Below are 20,936 nucleotides of genomic sequence, written 5' to 3' on the forward strand. Positions count from 1 at the left end.
GTGTTTTATTAATTTATTCTACTGTACTAATCAGTGGTAAATTAAACTTTCAACTTTCAACTTTTCAACAAAGAAATACAAATAACCAAGAATAAAAAACACAAGTCTGTCTACAGTGCTTTAAAAACTGTCTGAATCACTCATTAGTCAATCCGGTTCCTTCTGCTAATCCGGTTCCTCCAGTACCAACTATTTATACCCCAGACCATAATGAGACACCAACACCCAGTGGATCTTCTGTTACTATTTGTTTGATGTACCAATAATATCAAATATCAGTGTCAACATGAGCATTAGTTCACATGGTTCATTCAAAACCCAACAATGTACTCAGCTTTAATAGAAATGTTTTTAATAAAGCAGATGGGTGTAGTTTCATGAAAAACCAAACACATTCACAGTGGTTCAGTCGTTTCCCTAAAACACAAATTCATTATTTATCCAGGATTTATCTACAACTGAGCTTATTAGAAGAGTGGGGACAACTTCATATTAATGCCCATGGTTCTGGAATGTCCAACAAGCTTGTGGTCAGCTGTCCACAAAAGTTTGACCATGTAGCTTTAAGTCCTTGGTCCTAGTTTTTAACCTCACCTCCTTTCACTGTCAGTAATAACTTGATGAGCTTTTTCCTGTGTTTTTGTGCGTTTTTAATGTGATTTAGTTTTGATCCCACCTATTAATAAGTCAGCAGGTGGATTGGCTAGTTAAAGTTGTAAAGGTAAATGTAAATGTATGCAAATGTAAGTAAATGAGTACATAGCACAGCTTTGTTTGGTGAGCATAAGGTCAGCTCATCAGCATTCATCTAACCCAGTGTGCAGTTAAATACACTTGTGTGCATGTTTAACCCTCATTTAATAATGAGCTGTATTCATTATTATTATTGGCATTGCTACACAGCTAGCCATACTGATCACAGTTCTGTTAGCCAATACTCGATTAAGTTAACTGAATCTAAACTAAAGGCTGAATAATGGAATGTATTCTATTACAATGCATTAAACAATAACTTAGAATACATTTAGAATACGCTCAGAATACATCTTAATAATGCACATTGGAAAATTATTCTGTTGTAATTAGTATCAATATTGTTAATATATCTAAAGTTCTACATTTTTGACAAACCTCTGAGCAGGGCTATTGATAACCTCTTAACATTTATCACAGCCTTAGTCCGTTGCCTACTTTCCATAGGCAAGATGTGGGCTTGCTGTATGAGGTATAAGTAGTGAGTGTGCTTGTGGACAGGGCAGTGAAAGTGGTTTTGCAGTGGGCATTGATCATATTATTTAATGGTGGGTGGTCGTGATTGTGGACATGAACATGTATTATTTGGTTATTGTTTAGGAATAAGATTTTTTAGACTGTGCTGGTGTTCAGGTGGATAATATATTGATCAGTTTGTTACTTTTAAGATCTTCCAACTAATTTTAATAAAATATAAAGACATTAGTACACACATGCAGCTTTTAAATCATTATTACATTTATTACAGATAAAGATTTATTTAAGATAATAAGATTTTTTTATTGTATATATTTTTAAAATATATAAATGCATTCAGCTGTTACACAGAGTGAATTCATGGGTGTATCCATGTATGCCAAATGTAATTTGAATAGCAAAGGGGGGTGGGGAGCTGGCACCTCTTCAGAACATGAGGGCTTTGTTATGCAAAAAAGCAATGACAGACTAATAAAATTGCAATAGATTAAAGTCTAAGCATCTGTTTACGGTTTCATACATCACAAAAAAAATGAATTGTTGTCATTTGGTTGCTAGAATGCTATGGTAGAGTTTGCCAGTCATAGAGACGTGACTTTCAGTGAACCCTGCGGCATTAAGTAGGTGGGTATATTCAGAAGCTCTGCGCTCTCGACCCTCAGTCTGAACCAGCATGTTAAGGGTGTAGAGCTGAGCCGAGCGAGGTCCACTGTTATCTTCATCCAGTAGAGACTCGATCACCAGCACTCCACCTCCTACACACACACACACACACACACACACACAGACCTAATATATACACACATCTAACCATGAGCTTGCTTGACATTTGATTCTAAAAACCATGTGGGCTCAATCGCTCAAAAAATGTCATTCACCACGATCAAAATTTTAGTCACAGTAGATCTCACACCAGATGCCATAGCATATATATCCTCTAGCATCTTATATTATTTATATTATATATTATACTGGTGTATAATATATTGTATATATCAGAATTTATCCACCTCTCAGCTGTGTGTGGCTGTAACACCTGAACTCAAAAATTAGGACACCTCTTATTGTTTGGAAGACACTTCAGTGTTCACTCATTATGTGAATGAGTATTTACATACTTTTGGCCATAGTGTATGTAGTGTGTATTTTTGTATAAATGTGAATACCTGGCAAGCAGGCTCTGTAAACTTTCTTTAGCAGATCTATACACCGTTCATCAGTCCAGTCATGTAGAATCCTTGCCAGAATGTAGAGATTAGCTTCAGGAAGATCATCCTTAAAGAAGTCTCCTACACACACACACACACACACACACACACACACACACACACACACACACACACATTCAGTGAGTCCGTATGGCCTGAGAATAGATATGTTTTTACTATTATTGGTACATCTTACTGACCAGGTGATCGGTAAAAAAAACTTTGTATTGATTTACAGTGACCCCTTTAGTCCATGCCAGCTAAACACCTCCCATAGCATAACAGAGCCACCAGACCTTGTTACTGAAGAGGTCTAGCATTAAGGCCTGTACTTTTCTCACGTCACACACACTAACCCAGTACATGTTTGTATATAGTTATGGTTTTTCAGCAGTGATCTTCTATCATTCCATTTGTTATAAGCATCTCACTCAGCACAATTCATTTATTTATTCATATTCAATAACTGCTTCATTTTGAGACTTGCTGTGGAAACACTGAATGTTAAGCAGAAAAAACATTGTGGAATGCCAATCACAGGGAACGATTCACTTACAAATCCACCTACTCACTTGCTCAAACATAAAGGGCAATTTAGAGCAGCCAAAAAAACACACAGACAAAGAAACCCTCCCAATTTGTTCCTCGTCAACAGTAACTTGACTAGTAATGTGAAGTTGTGGTGCTTTAAAATACCACTGCAGCGCCCTCTAGTGGGCTGATCAACCAAAACTGTTGCACCCTGTGTTGCTAAAGTGCTAACGTGTTATTGCGGTTGTTATTGGGCTAATGCTAAGCTAATTGTAGTAAACCGTTCTGTATAAAGATTAGAATCAATTGTAAAAGCTACTATTAGTTAATAGTCCGATGCTGTTAAAGTCTTTAAACTTTTCTCTATCAATGCATTTCATGGTAAAAGTTTACATACACTTATAAGGGACACTACTATAGCTTGAATTATGTGGACATTTCACCCTTAACTTGTTTAACATCTATTTCAAAACAGTGGGCAATAATATGAATTTGCCCACTCTTACACACAATTACAATGACACCATTCTGGATTTTGGTGTGTATCTGTGTAAATGTGATCTACATTTCTGTCGTCAGGCACTAATGTTGGACACAAAGCCCTGATTAGATATGAAATAGAAATGCTTCACACCTTCATGAAGAAATATTCTCTCATAACTGTCAGACAGGAAGTGATCACTGCACATCCGCACAACTTTCGGCAAATCAAAGATGGCAACATGGCATGTCGGGTAAACGGTTACACACTGCTTCGCCAGAGCTCCACTACAACCTGCGAACATCAACACACAACCATGTATTATAATTAGTAGTAGTATTATCAATGTTACCTAAACCTCATACTTTAATTACAATAACGATGCAATGAATGTTAAAAAATATCTGGACACCACCCCAAGTTCAAATGTTTAGCCACACCTGTTGCTGAAAGATGTAAAGAAACATATAAAATAAAAACAATATATAAAAAATTTGCTATCTTCTAGGATGCACAAACTGAGGTCTATGATGATTTGGTCTGTCTATATGAATTTCTATGCTTTTAGAATAGAATGTCCAAATGGTTCATGGTTAGGTGGCCACATAGTTTTGGGCCACATAGTCATTCAGTGTGTGAGTTTTGAAACAAAGTCTTTATAAATAAATGAAATTAATACATTTTCTCATAGCTTAGGAAGATTTACAGAAAACATATGAATATGCTATGAATGCCATATGTACAGTAGAAGTTAAAAGTTTACATACACTAATAAGAGACATGTATGTCATGGCATGGAAATTTGCGTCTGCATCCTTAGTTACACAGTACATGGAATAGTTGTATCTTTGCCAAGGTAAGGAAAAAAACTAAACTTTCATCCTATGCTGAAAGAAAATTTGTGGTCAGATGTTATTCAATAACCGCCAACAAACAGTCTGGTGTAAATTAGAAGCAGCTGGAACACAAGTAACATTGTCCACAGTCAGGAGGCAGCTGTACAAGAAAGAAGCTTAACATTTGACCTCAAACATATGCATTTATATTTTAAATTATTATTATTCATTACCCACCTCCGAGATCACAGATGCTCTTGAATGGAGAAAGATCAAAAGCAGTGATCACATCTCGTCCACAGATGTTCCAGATGGAGTTCATGAGCTGCATAAACTTCATCATTTCCTCTTCAGACCTCAAACACAAAACAGTTGTTTTTTTCTTCTTCCAGGAATATGTATTTTTAAATATAACCAATAAATGCAGAGTGCAGAATGTCCCCAGAGCATCTGTAAAGGCTCATGGTAAACTCACTTACCTGTAGAGGGCTTCAAACAGATCTTTGGAGCTAATGCCAAACGCTTTCTCATACTGATTCTTTCCCTCTCTGAAAATAAAGAAAATAATAATAACTAGTGATGTTGCACTTTACATTTTTAGTTTACGGATTTGTAAAATGCACCTCTCCGTCAGTATTTTCTGTAGTGCAAACAGCTAATGAAGATGTACAAAACATTTTGCTAAAACATATTTTTATTTATTTGAAGAACAAAAATACTCAGAACTTTGGAAAAAAGTATCTGCCTAAAACCTTTGAGCAGATTTAAATAGCAGAAAGAGTTACAAAGCCATTTAAAGCTCTAGTGCTCTTTCAATTCCTTATCAATCCATTATTGCTAAATAGAGAATGATTGGAACTGTACTGAATCTACAGTACTGTTTGGCAGGCCTGCTGAATTGTATCCAAGGCCTTTGTGACAACCTATCCACAAAGTCAGAAAATATCTCATTAAAGGAACTGAAGATGTCTCTGTCCTCAGCGTAGTTGTCAAGACTCCACAAAAAGGAAAAATGGGATCTATAGAGGGGTAACAAGAAGACTCTTCAGCTAAAAAACACTCATAATTTAAATCTACCATCACTAAAAAAAAAATTATTTATTGTATTGGTGTGATTCTGACCTGACTGCATCTGTGAGATAGCTCCAGCAATGGTAAATGGTGTTGGAGTTGTACTCAATTGAGTGATAGAGGGATTGTGAACTTGATTTGGTCAGGAACATGGTGGACATTTCTGCATTACTGTAGACGACTTTGGTGGAAAAAAAACATTTATTATAATAATGAATTTAAAACATGTAATAATAAAGTCAGATCTATCTGTATATAAAACAGAATCCTTATACTGTAGTCATGTTGCAAACAGCGTAACGTTTACTAGAAATGAAAGCTGGGGCAACCAACTCTATAGTACATACATGGTTTTGCAATGAGAAGTCTAGAAGCGCATATTATTGTGGTAAGTATTGTCCTTATACTGTTGGGCAAAAACAATCAGAATCCATAATCAGGCTGTCGTACCTCGTCCTCCTTCGTCTGATTGAGCAGTGAGGAGTTTGAGGCCGACACAAGCTGAAAGGAGCCTCTTGGTTCCATCTGTACTTGTTCCCATTTCCTGTGCGAGTTCCTCTGCAGATAGGGAGCGCTGTGAGGCATGCAGGTAATCAAATACACCCAGCTCACACGCTGTGAACAAAGTCTGAGCAAAAAGTGTCCAAATTTACAGTTGAATTCAAATACTGACAAACACTGAGGTATAGTCAGTATTTTAATGATTTCTGCGACTCTTCGTTTTCTGTGACTGAATTAATGGAACATACTTCTCTGTTAAAAAATAGTTTGTGTGGGTAAAATAAAATGAACCAAATAATGTAACCAAATTAATCACAGAGAGAAATGAACTATGAACACACATTACAAATTACAAATCCTGTTTTTGCCAAGATCATGTGGATGGCGGGAAACATTTGCATTGTCTACCTGCAGAACAGATACACCAGGTTGCACTGTAGAATAATCCACCTTGCAACATAGAGAAGTTGAATGAACTGCTGGTAAAGTCCTGGTACCAGATACCACAGGGCTCCTTCAGATGTCTTATGAAGTCCATGAGTCATTGTGGCCAAAAACTCATTCAGACCACAAAAGTTTCCAGCAGAGGGGTTTTCTTTGGTTACATAATCAGCAAACTAAAATGAATTTGAGATTTAAGGTGCCGATATTGCAGTGTATGGCAATGTAAAGCTTGTTTGGCTGCTAACAGTGACACGTGTTGCAGCAGCACTAATATTGGTAGATCTCTTTTTTTGTAGGTCTTGGATTACATCTGACCATACAGACAAATTTTATCTGAGCTGAAGGTGAGAATTTGCAATAGGAATGTTTTAAGTGACGTATAAAAATCTATGATCTGCAATTTCATACTTTTCCCACTGCAATGCTTGTGGCTCAGTACAGAAAAACGTTTGCAGAAATCATTACAATTTTAACACCGTCATAAAAGTGTGTGTATGTAAAGTTTTCATTTTAAATAAGGTACACAAAGAATTTTAGTTACCTTAGACACCATAAACCCCTCCATGTACTCCAGAATCCTTTTTGGATAAATGTCTTCTTTTAGCACAGCCATTGTCAGCAGTGAGTGCTGTTCTCCTCAGTGTGGTTTTCATGAGTGTGTGAATTGAACAGACTGTGGATATAATCAGATTAATCAGATTACTGAACCTCTCAGAGCTTAAACAAAATGAGCTGCTTCACACCAACAGCTCAGATTTACGTACAGTTCTTTGTAAAACATATTACACAAACCTGAGTCAGAAAACCCACACATTTTGTCAAAGATTTATTTATTTATATAAGAAAAAGAATTTCTGACATTGTTTTTATTTCAGGTCTTACATTGAACTTTAAGTTAAGGATCATTACATTTACTAAATGACATTTCGCACAACTTGACCCACAACCAAACAGCAATTTTCAAGTAGCAAATCAGAGACATTAAATGTTCTTTATTTTAAACCATCCCAGTGTAGCATTTGGTCAGTGCTTTAAGCTTTTTGGCTTCTGAAGAAAGCAGCTTTTTGGGAAACATTTAATTTCTTTCCTGCTGCTGAAAGGATCACTATGGCAAAATGCCACCACCACCATGTTGTACAGAGATGATTGTGTTACTCTGCATACTATTAAACCACAAAACTTTGTGCAACATTCTGCAACTGGCTGTTTAGGATTGAATAACTAGCAAACCAAAACAACTGCATTATTCCATAAAATGGGGCTTCAGTACGAGCTACTGAAGGGTTCCACATAAAATGGCGTGGAAAAGGGTCATGTGAGCAATGAATTTGGAACTTTAGGTATATCCATACACACAGCTTTCCATTCATTTTATGATACTGACTTGATATCAGTGCTTCTGTATATCTGTGATGTTTTAACAGATAATGCCCAGCAGATAATATAAAGAATATGTAATAATACTTGTTTTATTAATAAATAAAAACACAAACACAAAATCATCAATTTTAGAGGAACTAGTATTGCTAGTAAAACCAAATTAACATAAAAACTTTATCTGCAAAACAACAAAATATTTTTAAATCAGTCAGCATCAGTCATAGTGAAACCAAATTCCTTAAAATTAATTTCAGCACTACTTTAATTAAAACTAAATATCAAAACAGACACGTCAGTTATAAAGAAGTTAAAGTTTACCACTCAATATCAGGTCTGATTAGATCTGATTTAAGCTCAACAGGCAGCCAGGCAAATGTTATTCTAACATCCAAGCAGCCAACAGCTCTTTTATTCATTTTTTTCCCCAAATATAGGTGTATTATACTGATGAATTGAAACAAAAACAAATGATCTTGGCTTTGCTTCTTTGAAAACAGGCCAAAAATGTTTCATACAGATTTAATTAATGCAAAAACTATACGGTATATTGTGTATAAGATGATTATTTACCAACTAACATCCCCAAAAAAGTAAACAAAACTGATCTTTCTATTTTCCAACAGCATCTGATATTAAATAAAGAGCTGAGTGGAGACTGTTAGGATTTCACACATCATAACATTCACATGACAACTCACACGACTAGCTTCTAACAAATCCAAAATCTTTTCTATTAAAATTGGGAGCCTAGCAGAGACGGCTGGTGTGGATATGACACTTTATATTAATATAAAACCATTAAAATGTTCTTCTGCTGGATGTTTGCAAGAACACATTTCTTCCAAGAAGTTCTTCAAATCTCCAAACGTTGCAGCTTTTGAGAAATGATAAATAGATTATATGCCATTTGTTTTGAGCATTAAATCCCACGTGCACAAAATCTGAACTTTGTACAGTTTAATCTGATGTTTAAAGCAAAAATTGTAAAATACACAAACCAAAACTTTTTTAACAATGCCCCTCTCAGGGTTTCTAAGGTTCCTTAATCAGTCAATAATTTCTCTTAAGATCCAGAGCTCACACCTAACACTGAACCTCCAAGGCTCAGCCTTCATCCCCTAAAGCTCTACAGCTCAGCCTTCTCACCTAACACCTACCGAAGCTCCAGAGCTAAGCCATCTCACCTTCTACCCACTAAAAACTCCAGAGCTAAACCTACTCAACTTTCAACCCACCAAAGCCTGTAGTCTTCTTGACAGCAATAATAATGTAACAATGTTTTAACTGGAATAACTCCAGATATGTTATCCTGGATGCACTGATCGTAATACAGTGCAAGGTAAATCTGATTCATGAAAACATCTACTGCTTAATGCCAATCAACAATACGTATCAGCATCAGTTTGGTACGTATCAATTTCACTATTCCAGTGATCATTTCTGAAGTCAATTAACCAAGCAAAGCACCAATATCAGCTATAACTATCTGGTGCGTACTGGTAATTTTGAGTTGCCAATTCACCACTAAGCCTGTTTTTGGGAACCAAACCAGGGTTGCTGGAGCTGCGCATCAACAATACCTGCTGCAACTCTGTTAAACAAACACTAGAAGGAACTGATTATTAATTAGCACATGTTAGCACAGTTCTGTCTGTGACTGATAAACGAATAACAGTGTCTCCAGTTTAGTGTCTCCTGGATTGCCGGCTCCGCCCTCGGCTAGAAAAGCGACTCGAGCTACGCTCACTACTGCTGCTACTGTTGCTGCTGCTTTGCCCATGGCTGTACCTGTTGCTCCTCCCATGTCTCCTATCACTATGGCTGCGCCTCTCTCGACTTGATGCCCTGCGACTTCGACTACGAGTCCGGCTCCTCCTGTAAGTGTTCATGCTCCGTCCATGACTGTATCGCCTGTCCCTGCTCCGCCTCTGACCACTCCCACTTCCACTCAGACTTCGATTAGACTGATAGCGTCTGTTTCTGCTCCGACTGTGACTCCGCTTAGGACCTCGATTCTGTTCTCTTGAACTACTTTTCTTAGCCTCGTTCCTCGACTCACTGTCCTGTAGACCCCTGAGGACAGCGGTGCTGACTCCATTAGGAACCACATCTTTTGCAACTTCAGTTTTAGGCTCCACCCCTTCCTGAGCCTCAACAGTACTCTCTGCACCCTGGGTGACGCTTTTTTTCAGAAGGTTCTCCAGCAGTCTGTCCCTCAGCTCTCGTTCTTTCCTCTGCAGCTCTAAAGCTCGAGCTTTTTCGCCCTCCACCCGTTGAAGCTCTGCCTCTTGCTGACGACGAAGCTCCGCTTCCTGCTGATGACGAATCGCTGCTTCCTTCTGTAAGCGATCATGCTCTGCCCTCTCTTGCTCTAGCTGCTTCTGTTTCAGAGACTGGAAATGATACAGAAACAAAGTTACAGCATGGCATACATGCTAATACATAATGCTAATGCAAGCAGTCTGGTAAAATGCAAACACAGCCTGTGATAGTGAATAAAATCTAGCAACAGTCCAACACAGCAGTAGCACAGGTCTAGAGGTTCGTAAAGAGGTCAGGACCTGGCTGACACAGTCCACTCTCTATAAGAACATTAATGAGGTGAGTGTGAGGTCATATGTATTTGAACTGAACCTGAGGTGTAATTGGATTATGCAAGAGGACAGAGATACAAAATACATTTATATCCGAACACCTGAGAAGAAACAGTCATATTTTTGGAGCTGTCTATCAAAGTCTTGACTGGAAACCAGTAGAGATGCTGTGACCTGGTGAGACCCTGAAACCAGCACTTTATATCTAATAAGGAGCACTGTGTTTGATTTAATGCATTAATTGAAAGAGTTGATGATAAAAGAGGAAAAGGATGGCCAGCAACACGTAAATGGATAAAAATAGAGGAATAATGAACAAGCCTTCAAAATACCTGAGGAACCAAACAGTACACAGGGTAGTCTGGGGAACACTGTTCATATAAAGAATAGACTCAGAATCATTCCGTTTGGAATTAATGAAATAACAGAGTCAACCAAAAGGGCAAGTACTTTTTACAGCACTGTAGCTAAACTTGGTATGAGTTTATATTAGTAAGGCTGCTTTGAATACTGTAGTAAACAGTTTTGTAACAAACCTTAGCTCTGCTCAGCAGCTCAGCGGTGAGTCGGATGGACTCAAGGTTCCTCTGAGCCAGCAGCAGCTTCCTCTCCTCCATGGCAATTTTCAGATGGAGTTTCTTCTGCTCTTCCTCCTGCTGCTTTTTCACTTTTTTCTGGTTCTTCTTGTCCTCACGTTCCTTTAGTTTCTGCTCCCGTCTTCTCAGCTTTTCCTCCTTTTTCTTTTCCTTCTCCTCCTCTTCTAGCTCACGCTGCCTTCTGCAAGCATCAGATTTTTAATCAGGTGTGCAACGAAACCATGAACATATAAATTTTGTCCCAGGGAACATCTTCAGATTAGACTGTAATGTAAAGGTATTATAACAAATAATAAGTACCGTTCTTCATCTTTACGCCTCTCCTCATCCTCTTTTTCCTTTCGTTTCTGCTCCTCTCTTTGTCGCTCCAGCTCCTGCAGCTTCAGACGCTCCTGGTTTCTCTTTTTTATGGAGGATTCGCTCAGGTGTTTGGTCGTGTCAAACGTTATCTAGAATAACATAAAACATACCTGAAAGTGTTCATGTTTACAGTTACATCAATACTAAGTATTTTACAAAAATAAGTATTTTACACAAACACAAGGGAATGTCGGAGGGGACTTGACATAACTGTCGCAATTACAAACTCTGCTGTCTGACTAATGGCGCCTCCACAGAGACGGAGAATAATGGAGATTGGTGTGTGACTCTCAGTGCATGATTGGAATCTCTATATGAACCTGTGTGTGCTGGCTGTCAGAGTGAAGCAGGCTGTACATTATTAATATATTTCAGACTTTTGTTTCAGATATGTTTGCATACTTTTAAAGTTGCCTTGACAGAAAAAGGTTGAAAAATGCTGGATTACACTGATGCACTTCAGAGGTTTGATTTAATTACAAGTCTTTAAAAGCCAAATCTGATTAAGCTTGAAAATCTGCTTGTACTTAATACCCTTCTCTCAAATCACACGTCGACAGGGTCATTTAGAAAATGACATTTCCTCAGTGTTAGAGTGTTCGACCCTGTTTAAAGCACAAGCTACAACTAAGTACTGTCTGAAAAAAAATTAAAACACAGATGATTTCATGAGAAAGTGCATTTCTATCTGTTGGTTGGACATTATGTAACTAGTCATAATAGAGAGAGTTACAACACTTCCTAAAGTTCTCAGGAACAAAACAGTTAAAGCCATCTTGAAAAAAACCAGTTTTAAGCCAAAGCAAACACCTTGAACATCCCAATGAGTACAACTGCATCCACAAACAGAATGTTCATGAAACCACAAATTGTCCCCATATCTGCTCTCAGACTAACGATAAGGAAAGATAAGAGTCACTTAGAAAGAGTTGCAGGATGACCTAAAAGCAGCAAGATTAACAAAAAAAGCCAAACTAACTTAAGACTAGTGTCTAAAATAGAATGTTATGGTAATTAAATGGCATTGTTATCTTCTGCTTTGCATTCCTCTGAAAATTGTCCTTGTGAGAACCCTTTAATACTTTAGGTAATTCAGGAAGTATTGGGGGAGTCACTGAAAACCAACACAAAGAAAAGGTTTCAATATGATGAAAAGTTTGGATCCTTATAGAAGTAGAGTGCTCTTTGTCAGGGTTATGACACCCTGCTTTCTGTGGGTAGTGGCGTCATAAGGTGTGTATTGGTTTGATTTGTGATGGCCTTCTGTAACCAGATCTTAACCTGCATTACCTGAATTAGTATTAATATTTTTTGGAAGAATGGTGTCCTATACCAGATACTGTAGAATTAATGCTAGGTACCATAACTTTTTCCGTTTCTAATTAATAAATAAAGAATTGTGTGACGAATCTAACGTACCTTAATTCCACAGGCTATGGCTTTTCCTTCTTCACCTTTATACATCAGCTTCATTCCCTTAAGCAAACCCATCGCCTTTACAAACCCTGTATGATCTTCATACTGAACATAACCCTCAAAGTTCAAATGTCCTCCAAATGAGAATGTGTTGAAGTTCTTTCCAGTCATTTCCTCCCGATATGGATCCAACATGGGAATATCCACATTCCGGATCTTTCCGAACCTTTCAAACACAGCTTTCACGACTTCCTCTGAAGGTTTGTCTGAGGAACTCTCTTTCTGGGCAAACCATTTACATGGAAGTCCTTCCAAATGAATGGTGTCAGGCCTCTCACCTGGCACAGTCTCATTCATGTCCTTAGCGTCCCTAAAAAACGAGTCCCAGTCGTGACGTGTTGGAAAGTCAGTCTTGGTTTCTGCAGCTCGCACCTTGAGGACGTCGGTAAAGCCACTCAGTTTGATGCACTTGCCATCCAGGTTGGATAACAAGCGCTTGACTGCACTCTTGTTCTCTGCCTCACCCTCGAAGCGAATGTAATCCATGGTGCTTTTAAAGATGCGGAGGGAGGAGAACTGCTCAGGGTGGACCATGCTTTTTAGGCGTTCCATCACCTCCCAGTTGGATATAGACTTGCCAGGCATCTTGAGCTGAGGAAGCGCCACGCTGATGGTCATTTTGGCGATGGGTTTAAGGTAAAGGTTGTACTCTCCACAGAGAGGAAGCGCTTCCGAAGAGTCATGGACTATTGTTGCCATCTTCAAAACTGAGGAGCAAAAGAGTAACACTTAGTACTTAAAACATAAAACTACAACAGTAATACAGAATCCATCACCTGACCTAGGGGTAAATGCTTTTTTCATTTCATTTTATTATGTTTTAACACCGCTTTTTCCTGGTCAGGGTTGATGTGGTTCCGGTCTGCCCAAAATCACTGGGTGCAATGCAGTGTCACACCCAGGACTGAGACATGGACATTGCTAATCATGTCTGTATGAAAATGCCCGACCGTCCAAACTCCACACAGAAAAGACCAGGACCGCTCCACCTGGGAATCGAACCCAGGACCTTCTTGCTGTGAGGCGACAGTGCTACCCATGGTGCCATGAGGAATAAGGAGGCCACAATACGAAGTTAAACATTATTTAACTGTATACACCAGCACATTAATCACTAAGTTAGTAAGTATATTTTTGACCCAGCAGTTTTTTTTTTTTTGTATTTGTAATGTATTCCGTGCATTTTTTACTGGTCACTCTTTTGTGATGAAACAGCAGTTTATCTCTATTTGATTATCTAATGTGCACTTTAAACACTAATTTCTTTCATTTCAATTAGTCTAATTAAAAATAAACTCTTAGCAACGTTAGACGTTAATCTTTATATAAAAATGTATTGTCCTGGTCTTTCGCTGCACATGTCGGCTCAATCAAAGACTCAGGTTTAATCAGTGGAGGACAGAAAAATACAGTCAGTAATCAATTAATTTAATTTTAATCATTAAAGATTAACTGTGAAACTGCAAGACTGTACGGAATACCGTGAGCTGTTATGGTTAGCATTTAGCTACACATACAAAACGTAACATTAGCCGCTACGCTAGTGGCTATAATATGTTACTGTACCTAAAGAGATATTTATTTAGATGTTACTGACCTTTTGGGTAAATGGTGAGAAGAATGATGTGATGGTATTTTACATGTTGATATAATTTATTAACATTCGGTCTTAAATACTGTTTCCATTATCTTTATTCTACCGTCTCCGGTAACACAGAATTATTCTTCTACTGCTGTAAACTGAGCCTGTTGCTATTAAAATGAAGATGAAATGTGTAGTGCTGCCACCTGCAGGGGGGAACTGGAAGTAAACTAGCTGGGGCTGGAAAGCCCTAGTGACATTAACATTTTTAGGCATTTACCAGACGCTTTTATCCAAAGCGACTTACAATTATGACATGAACATGAGCAGTTGAGGGTTAAGGGTCTTGCTCAGGGACCCAACAGTGGCAACTCAGCAGTGGTGGGGCTTGAACCGGTAAACTTCTGATTACTAGTCCAATACTTTAACGACTGTGGGCTATCACTGCCCAAAAGTGACCAAAAGGTGGAGAATCCTGTGTGGCACCAAAAAGCTTCACGTTTTGCTTCACCACAGATTTCCAATCAACTTCCTCTGTCATTTGTGTCCTCTGTGGAGACGCTAACACAGAAGATCTATTTAAAGACAAATTTTTAATCACACTTGTCAAAGACGTTGGTTTTTTTCATCTAAAGACGGCAACGTAGATAATTAATGGGGCAGTGTAAAAAGTTATATAGTGCAACTTTGTTATCAAGCCCTCCTAAATCCTCATTACTGATTATGATTGATTACAGCTAGTATTGTGCCCATGTAAATAGGGCTAGTTTCAATGTATCCAGTAGAGTGAGACGCAAGCATTACGCTGATAAAAGTCTGTACAGATCTCAATAAGAGGATCATAAATTTGGATTTAATGACCAGAAGTATGTTTGGAGAAGAAAACATAAGCCGATACCAGGTGTCTGGATGACCAGGATGAAGCGGTTGATAAAAATAAAATGAAATTGTGTGTTTGACCCTAACTCAATACACCTCAACTCAAAAAAGTCTTTAAAATGAATGTTCTACAAATAGACTTGCCATTTGATTCAGTTTTTGAAGGGGATTAAATGCACTAATGTATTTGGTACTAGTGCTTCAAGCAGACCACAAAAGCTTTTGTTGCAGCAGCACAGAGGCTAAGCCTTATTTTAGTGCAAAAGGAAAACTGAACAAAAAATGATTGAAACACTTCTGGCAGAAGAACATTTTTATGTTTTTAATCAAAGGCATTTATTGCTAAAATGCACTTTTTACATGAAAAAGAATCACAAGTAGTCAGTACAAGACAATGTGGAAATGAATACATTGTGAAAAAAATCACAAGGCAGTTTTCCTCAACTGTAGCACCAATGGCCTATAAATACATTTTCACAATATATTTCTGATATTTATATTTTTAGATTTATGTTGTCTTTTTCTCACTGCAGTCCACATCCACTTTAAAACCAGGTGTAAACCCCAGGTCTCCAACATGGAGGCACTCTTGTGCTTGTGAGCTGATTGGCACTAAAATCACAAGTATGAGAGAAAATGGTACAAAAAGCACAAAAACCTGTTAAAAGATTTTTTTCATGGTTTATTAAAGTATAAAATGGTTTCATCTCAATACCCAGTGACCTGTGCTTTTCTACTGGTCAGAATGGAACCTTCTAAGATAATAATAAACAGTAAATTCCATATGAGCTGTTAGCATCACTATACAACATTGTGCTAATGGTTAAATCCTGGTTTTAATTATATGTATTTTTCTTCAAGAAATGAGTAAAGAGCTTTTCCATAATAATTTGTTAGTCAGCTAGCGTACATGTATTGATGGCTCACTGGGTGTTGAGACTTTCTGACAGTTATGAAAGGCAAACATGGTTGAATTATTTGTAGTGAGTGTTAAATAGATAAAGATGTCTACAGATGGGGGTTCCCCAAAAAAAGTTCTACATCAACTTGTAAGGAACATTTGAAGACTTTCAATAATTTGTATTACTGGTCTTATTCCGACTAACATTTTGGGTCTAAAATTTAAGTGAAGCTGCAAAAATGATTCATTTTGGTGTAGAAAGTTCTTTAAGGTCATTTAGCTTTGTAACATGGCCTCCAGATTCCTCAGTACTGAATTATGATTGACTACAGCTGGTGACTTCTTATTTAAACAGACTTGCCCATATTACTTGTTTACATTACTTCGGAAAGTCTAGGAAACTCTGTGTGGGTCTCTGAGAGCAGATAGAAAAGTCGAGATTGTCACTTCAGGTCCAAATGTTATCTGTATGAACATTTGTAAGTATAAAGTACATGTGGTACATAAAGAACAGTGGTCTCTCTGCCAAGGTTGGGAAATAAACCTAAAACTGTCACTTGATACTACAAGGAAATTATTCTAATATAATCTAAGAACCATGAAATAAAATAAATTAAAAGATGCTGAAAAATAGGACAAGCTTTATATCAGCATGGGCTTAGAAGCTATTGTGTAAAAAGAAGCCGGGTTTGGATCCAAACCCAACAATTTAATGTTTGACTCAACTCTCTCAATAACTTAAAACACAGCTTTCAAAAGCAATTTACCCAAAGTCCAGAATATGTGGACTTTAATGTAATGTAAAATCTGTCTCAGAAAAACACATTTTGTTGTAGTCTTCTAATTCTGTCAAGTGGACAGAATAAAAAAAAAAACATTGTATCTGAAAACTGGTGAGAGTGATCAAAAACTGGTGGTCAAGGTAAAAGAAAAAGGCCTAAGAGACATTAAACCAAATATGACAGTCTGTAATGTCACATTACATCATATTTTAGTTCGTTTTCAAGAAAAGAAACACAATAAATGTGAAATATGAAACAATAGATTTTGTGAACAATAATTTTTTGTGTTCTAATCATTCAGTCACAGAAAAGAACAGCTGCAGAAATCATTGAAATTCATGAAAAAATGTAAATGATACACGTTCCTTACAAGTGTCTGTAAACTTTTTATCTCAGCTGTAGTTCAGTTCTGAGGTTCAGTACACAATCTTTAACCCAGGACTTTAATGTAGAATTGCGTTTTTATTGCAATGCATTGTTAGATTTGTGCTGGTAGATTCATATGAATCAATCTCATATTAAAGGGAAGATCAGTGGTTTTTGAATAATGAACTGTTTTAAGTAAATATATTGAAACACAAAACCTAACATTTTTTTTTTTTACACAAATTTATCTGGAGGTCTTTTTTTGTAAATTAATATTTGATCATAGGAAATCCTCACCATCCCAAAGAAATCACTGACCGCCACTTTAAATTCCAACAATCCTCAATAAATTGCTTTAAATTCCTTTACTTGTCCTGAAGGTAGACAGTCGCTGGTGAGCTTGCACTAAAATCCCTCAATCCTTGCAAAATGTGTGCTTAATCTGCAATCCAGTGTGCAGTGACCTAACTGTCTTAAAATAAATAATAGTTATAAATAATAGTTACCTACAGTTGTATGCTAACGTTCAAGTGACCCTGAACAACATTTAGTTGATGTTTAAAGTAACAGAAATAAACAAAACCTCTGCAAAAAGAAGTAAACATTGAAACATTCTGAAAAATGGTAATTTACAGTTACTTTATATTTAATACATTTTTATCATATTAAATATAGGAGTTCTTTGATTTAAGAATTTTCACCCACTTTTCTTGACTAAAAACCTTTGAGTTATTCATTGAACATTGGATTATGTTTCTTGAAGTATGGATTTGAGAGTGGATTTGACACTTTTTATGGTTTCCTGTGCCACTGGCTGCCAACAATACTAAATTAATTAAGTGTACCTTTGTAGACTTTACAAAAGGATGGGTCTCCAAACTTTGGCACATGGTATGGAACTACTACTTTATTTAATAATGTATTTATTAAATATAAAGTAACTGTGCATTATACTTTGGAGTTTTTATAAGTTAAAAATTTTTACAAGTTTAAGTTGAACAAAATAACTTCACTTCTGCATGTTTATGAGAGAAAAGCCATGTGAACACTGGGAGAAAAGCAGTTACAGTAAAAAAAAAAAATGCTGAGTACAGCATTTTTTCCGGATCCACAAGGGGGCGCCAGCAGCAGTTTTCTAGGGTGAAATGCATTAACAAAGCTGGTTGACGAGTATGCTCATGTGCGTGTGTACAAATTCTCATTTTAAAACTTTTAATTTTGGGTTTAGCTCCTCTTAGTGCTCCTTTGTCCCTGTCTAAAATCGTATCAGGTAACTTTGTAAACCTGTAACAGAAAAGGAAACAATAAAACAGTCTGTAATCTGTAATCCTCTGTCCTCAGGGGGACAAGAGCTTTGGTTATGTTTATAATATAAACCTCACTGTCACTGCTTAATTCCAGTAGTTTCTTAGATTATCAGAGAGGAAAGCTGTTTGAGCAGAAGACAGCTAATGTGAATTTTTCTTTTTCTCTTGCACATTTGTGTTTAAAGAGACTAAACGCTTGAACACAGAGGTTGCTAAACACAACCACGCTAGCCCACCACCACCGAGGCTTGACTTCAGATTATGTGAACGTAGCCATTGCTTATTACTCCTTTTTGTGCTTCTTGGATAATTATTTACTGTATTGTGATTTTTGTCTCCCCAAATGTCTATCATGCTGATTCTGTTGTTGTGCGTTACATACATTTTAACTTAGGGTAACTGATCTAACAAACAATAAAGAAACGTCGAAAACCATCTTCACAAACTTCCCTGAGTTGCCAAATTTTGGAACATCTTGCCGTTTCCTCACCATAACACTGGGGCGTCTCTGTATTCCCTGAGGTTCAGAGGAAAGTTTTAAGTTGACGAATAATCTTTAAACACCGGGTATAGTAGCACATGGTTTTTGTGGTGACATTCTTGTCCTATCAATCAGAGCTATACTAGCCAATCTTGAGTATGTGTACGTTGTATATGGATAAAGACAGTTAACAATTTCTCTAAGCAAGTTAATCTACCTACTGGATCAACTTTTCTGGCTTGACATCACGTGTCAGAAGAAGCATGTGCTAGCCCTCACCCTTCCAGGCTAGTACCGTGATAGGAGCGACTCCGCTAGAGGGTTAAAATGAACGTTTTTTGTAGAGTTATGGAAATATCAGATTACTGAGTGAATTTCAATTTGTGCCATTTTAAACTGGTTTGTGCTATGTGCAGTCCAACTTTGTCATAACTGCATAAACAAACAATAAAACTACGTAAACATTCTTCACAAACATTCCATGCTTTTTCCTCTGTGGACCAATGAGACACTGATTTCTTTCTCAGTAGATTCTCAGTAGACTCAGTAGAAGTTGTGCAGAGTCCCACCATGATTCTTCTTGTTTTGTATGCAAATGTTCTTCAAGTTGAAAAAACATTTTAAGATCTTGAGCCCGAGGACCTCCTTCTATAAAAGGCATATAAAAAAGGACCTTATTCTGTAATTATTTCAGTTATATTTGTGCCTGTTGGGTTATTGTGCCATGGACCATGACTTTGAGGTAACGTAGATGCTTTTTTGATGAAACTGCTGCTTCTTAGGTTTTCAATGTAGCTTTCACAATTTTGATGAAATGCTGAAAATGTAAACCTTTTTTTACACAGACATTCCTGGAGCTGATAAATCTTTCTGAATGTTTTAAACACCTCTGAGCGTTTTCCAGCGCTCACAGGCTCAACAATAACATTAAACAATAACATTCTGTAACTCTTGCTGTGCTTTTAAGCGTCTCTATATGATCAAAAACTCTCAACAAAGCTGCCGGGGAAGAGACCGGTACGTCCGGTGCGCTGCAGGGTTCCCTTATACCAGCCATCGTCCCGTTTCTTATGAACGTACACAATGTCGCCCTGCTTCAGCTCGATCTCAGCGTCGCTCTGGGGAGGATACGGCACCACTGCGCGGTATCTGTGAAGGAACCAGCACCAAGAACCATTAGAAAAGAAAGGGCTAGTGTGTTTTACAGATGATCTGATAAGCAAAGGAACACTTCAATAAGTTGTATAATAATTACAATTCTAATAATTATTATTATTTTGTTAAGTTAATTGTATTAATATTTTAAGTCACATGTAGATAAATAATGTAATAAACAAAAACATTCATGTTTAATTATTCATGCTCAGACTTACTATAATTATTTATAAATCCTCACATGATACAACTTATTTCTTTGATTAATTAAAAGAGATGAGAAAATTTAGCAGGAGTTAATAACCCACCGTTCACGTGATAAGGGTTTGGGTTCCGGTCGAATGGCCAGCATTGAAGTACAAGATGTGGAGGAGGAGGAGGAAGAAGACGTAGAGGAAAAAAATGGTTGGCGAGGTGGCAAGTCCAGGTCAAGCGAGCCGCACTTCCTGTTGAGTGGCTCAATGCCAGCGGCGCCCTTCATATCACTTTCTACGGGGCATGAGCCTGCACGACTGAACGACTGAAAATCCACCGCGGCTGCACCATGAAGCGCTGCTGACGATGAAGAGGAAGTGGAGGAGGAAGAGGAAGAGGTAGTGGGATCATGAGTTGGGGATGAGGAAGGAGGTGAACGTGATTTCTTCTTCAGTAGCTTGAGTAGGACACCGCTCTTCTTTTCTTTCTGCAGATGAGAACAATAGGGAGTACAAATCTGTTTATACACATGAATGGGTCCAATGGATCTGCCTGGATCACATCTGTCCAGGAACATTTG

At 37.5% G+C, this 20,936-nt stretch overlaps 3 protein-coding genes across 4 annotated transcripts in view; all 3 read right to left on the minus strand.

The window, feature by feature from the left end:
* Nucleotides 1-1,469: 1,469 nt before the first annotated feature.
* On the minus strand, nucleotides 1,470-4,742 carry asmt (acetylserotonin O-methyltransferase). The gene is made up of 4 exons (XM_063005980.1): nucleotides 4,524-4,742; nucleotides 3,604-3,744; nucleotides 2,397-2,519; nucleotides 1,470-1,985 (listed from the first exon to the last, which is right to left on the minus strand). The coding sequence occupies exons 1-4, from the start codon at nucleotides 4,627-4,629 to the stop codon at nucleotides 1,774-1,776; spliced, it is 582 nt and encodes a 193-aa protein (XP_062862050.1). The 5' UTR covers nucleotides 4,630-4,742; the 3' UTR covers nucleotides 1,470-1,773.
* A 2,111-nt stretch (nucleotides 4,743-6,853) lies between these two features.
* Nucleotides 6,854-14,386, minus strand: akap17a (A kinase (PRKA) anchor protein 17A). Of its 2 annotated transcripts, XM_063005969.1 has the most exons (6): nucleotides 14,306-14,386; nucleotides 12,652-13,415; nucleotides 11,173-11,321; nucleotides 10,813-11,053; nucleotides 9,471-10,075; nucleotides 6,854-6,975 (listed from the first exon to the last, which is right to left on the minus strand). In XM_063005969.1, the coding sequence occupies exons 2-6, from the start codon at nucleotides 13,405-13,407 to the stop codon at nucleotides 6,918-6,920; spliced, it is 1,809 nt and encodes a 602-aa protein (XP_062862039.1). In that variant the 5' UTR covers nucleotides 13,408-13,415; nucleotides 14,306-14,386; the 3' UTR covers nucleotides 6,854-6,917. The 2 variants fall into 2 exon arrangements, with proteins under 2 accessions (XP_062862039.1, XP_062862038.1); XM_063005968.1 differs by lacking the exon at nucleotides 6,854-6,975 and having other exon boundaries at nucleotides 7,749-10,075.
* Nucleotides 14,387-19,924: 5,538 nt separating this feature from the next.
* LOC134324243 (E3 ubiquitin-protein ligase SH3RF3-like) overlaps nucleotides 19,925-20,936 on the minus strand; it is a 31,469-nt gene continuing 30,457 nt past the window's right edge. The window contains exons 9-10 of the mRNA XM_063005965.1: nucleotides 20,470-20,843; nucleotides 19,925-20,155 (exon numbers count right to left, since the gene is read on the minus strand). Of these exons, the coding sequence (XP_062862035.1) occupies nucleotides 19,987-20,155; nucleotides 20,470-20,843 (543 nt within the window). The 3' untranslated portion in view covers nucleotides 19,925-19,986. The remainder of the gene's footprint in view (nucleotides 20,156-20,469; nucleotides 20,844-20,936) is intronic.

The sequence above is a fragment of the Trichomycterus rosablanca genome, chromosome 12 (assembly GCF_030014385.1).
Source record: "Trichomycterus rosablanca isolate fTriRos1 chromosome 12, fTriRos1.hap1, whole genome shotgun sequence".
NCBI lineage: Eukaryota > Metazoa > Chordata > Actinopteri > Siluriformes > Trichomycteridae > Trichomycterus > Trichomycterus rosablanca.

Bases quoted from the DNA above. Each gene is read 5' to 3' on its own strand.
- asmt (XM_063005980.1), bottom strand. From the start codon at position 4,629: ATGATGAAGTTTATGCAGCTCATGAACTCCATCTGGAACATCTGTGGA. The intron at 3,745-4,523 runs GTGGGTAATGAA...TGATGTTCGCAG, and splicing joins GAGCATCTGTGATCTCGGAG to GTTGTAGTGGAGCTCTGGCG. The intron at 2,520-3,603 runs GTGTGAAGCATT...GTGTGTGTGTAG, and splicing joins GAGAATATTTCTTCATGAAG to GAGACTTCTTTAAGGATGAT.
- akap17a (XM_063005968.1), bottom strand. From the start codon at position 13,407: ATGGCAACAATAGTCCATGACTCTTCGGAAGCGCTTCCTCTCTGTGGA. The intron at 11,322-12,651 runs GTACGTTAGATT...ATGTTATTCTAG, and splicing joins CCATAGCCTGTGGAATTAAG to ATAACGTTTGACACGACCAA. The intron at 11,054-11,172 runs GTACTTATTATT...TGATGCTTGCAG, and splicing joins AGGCGTAAAGATGAAGAACG to AAGGCAGCGTGAGCTAGAAG.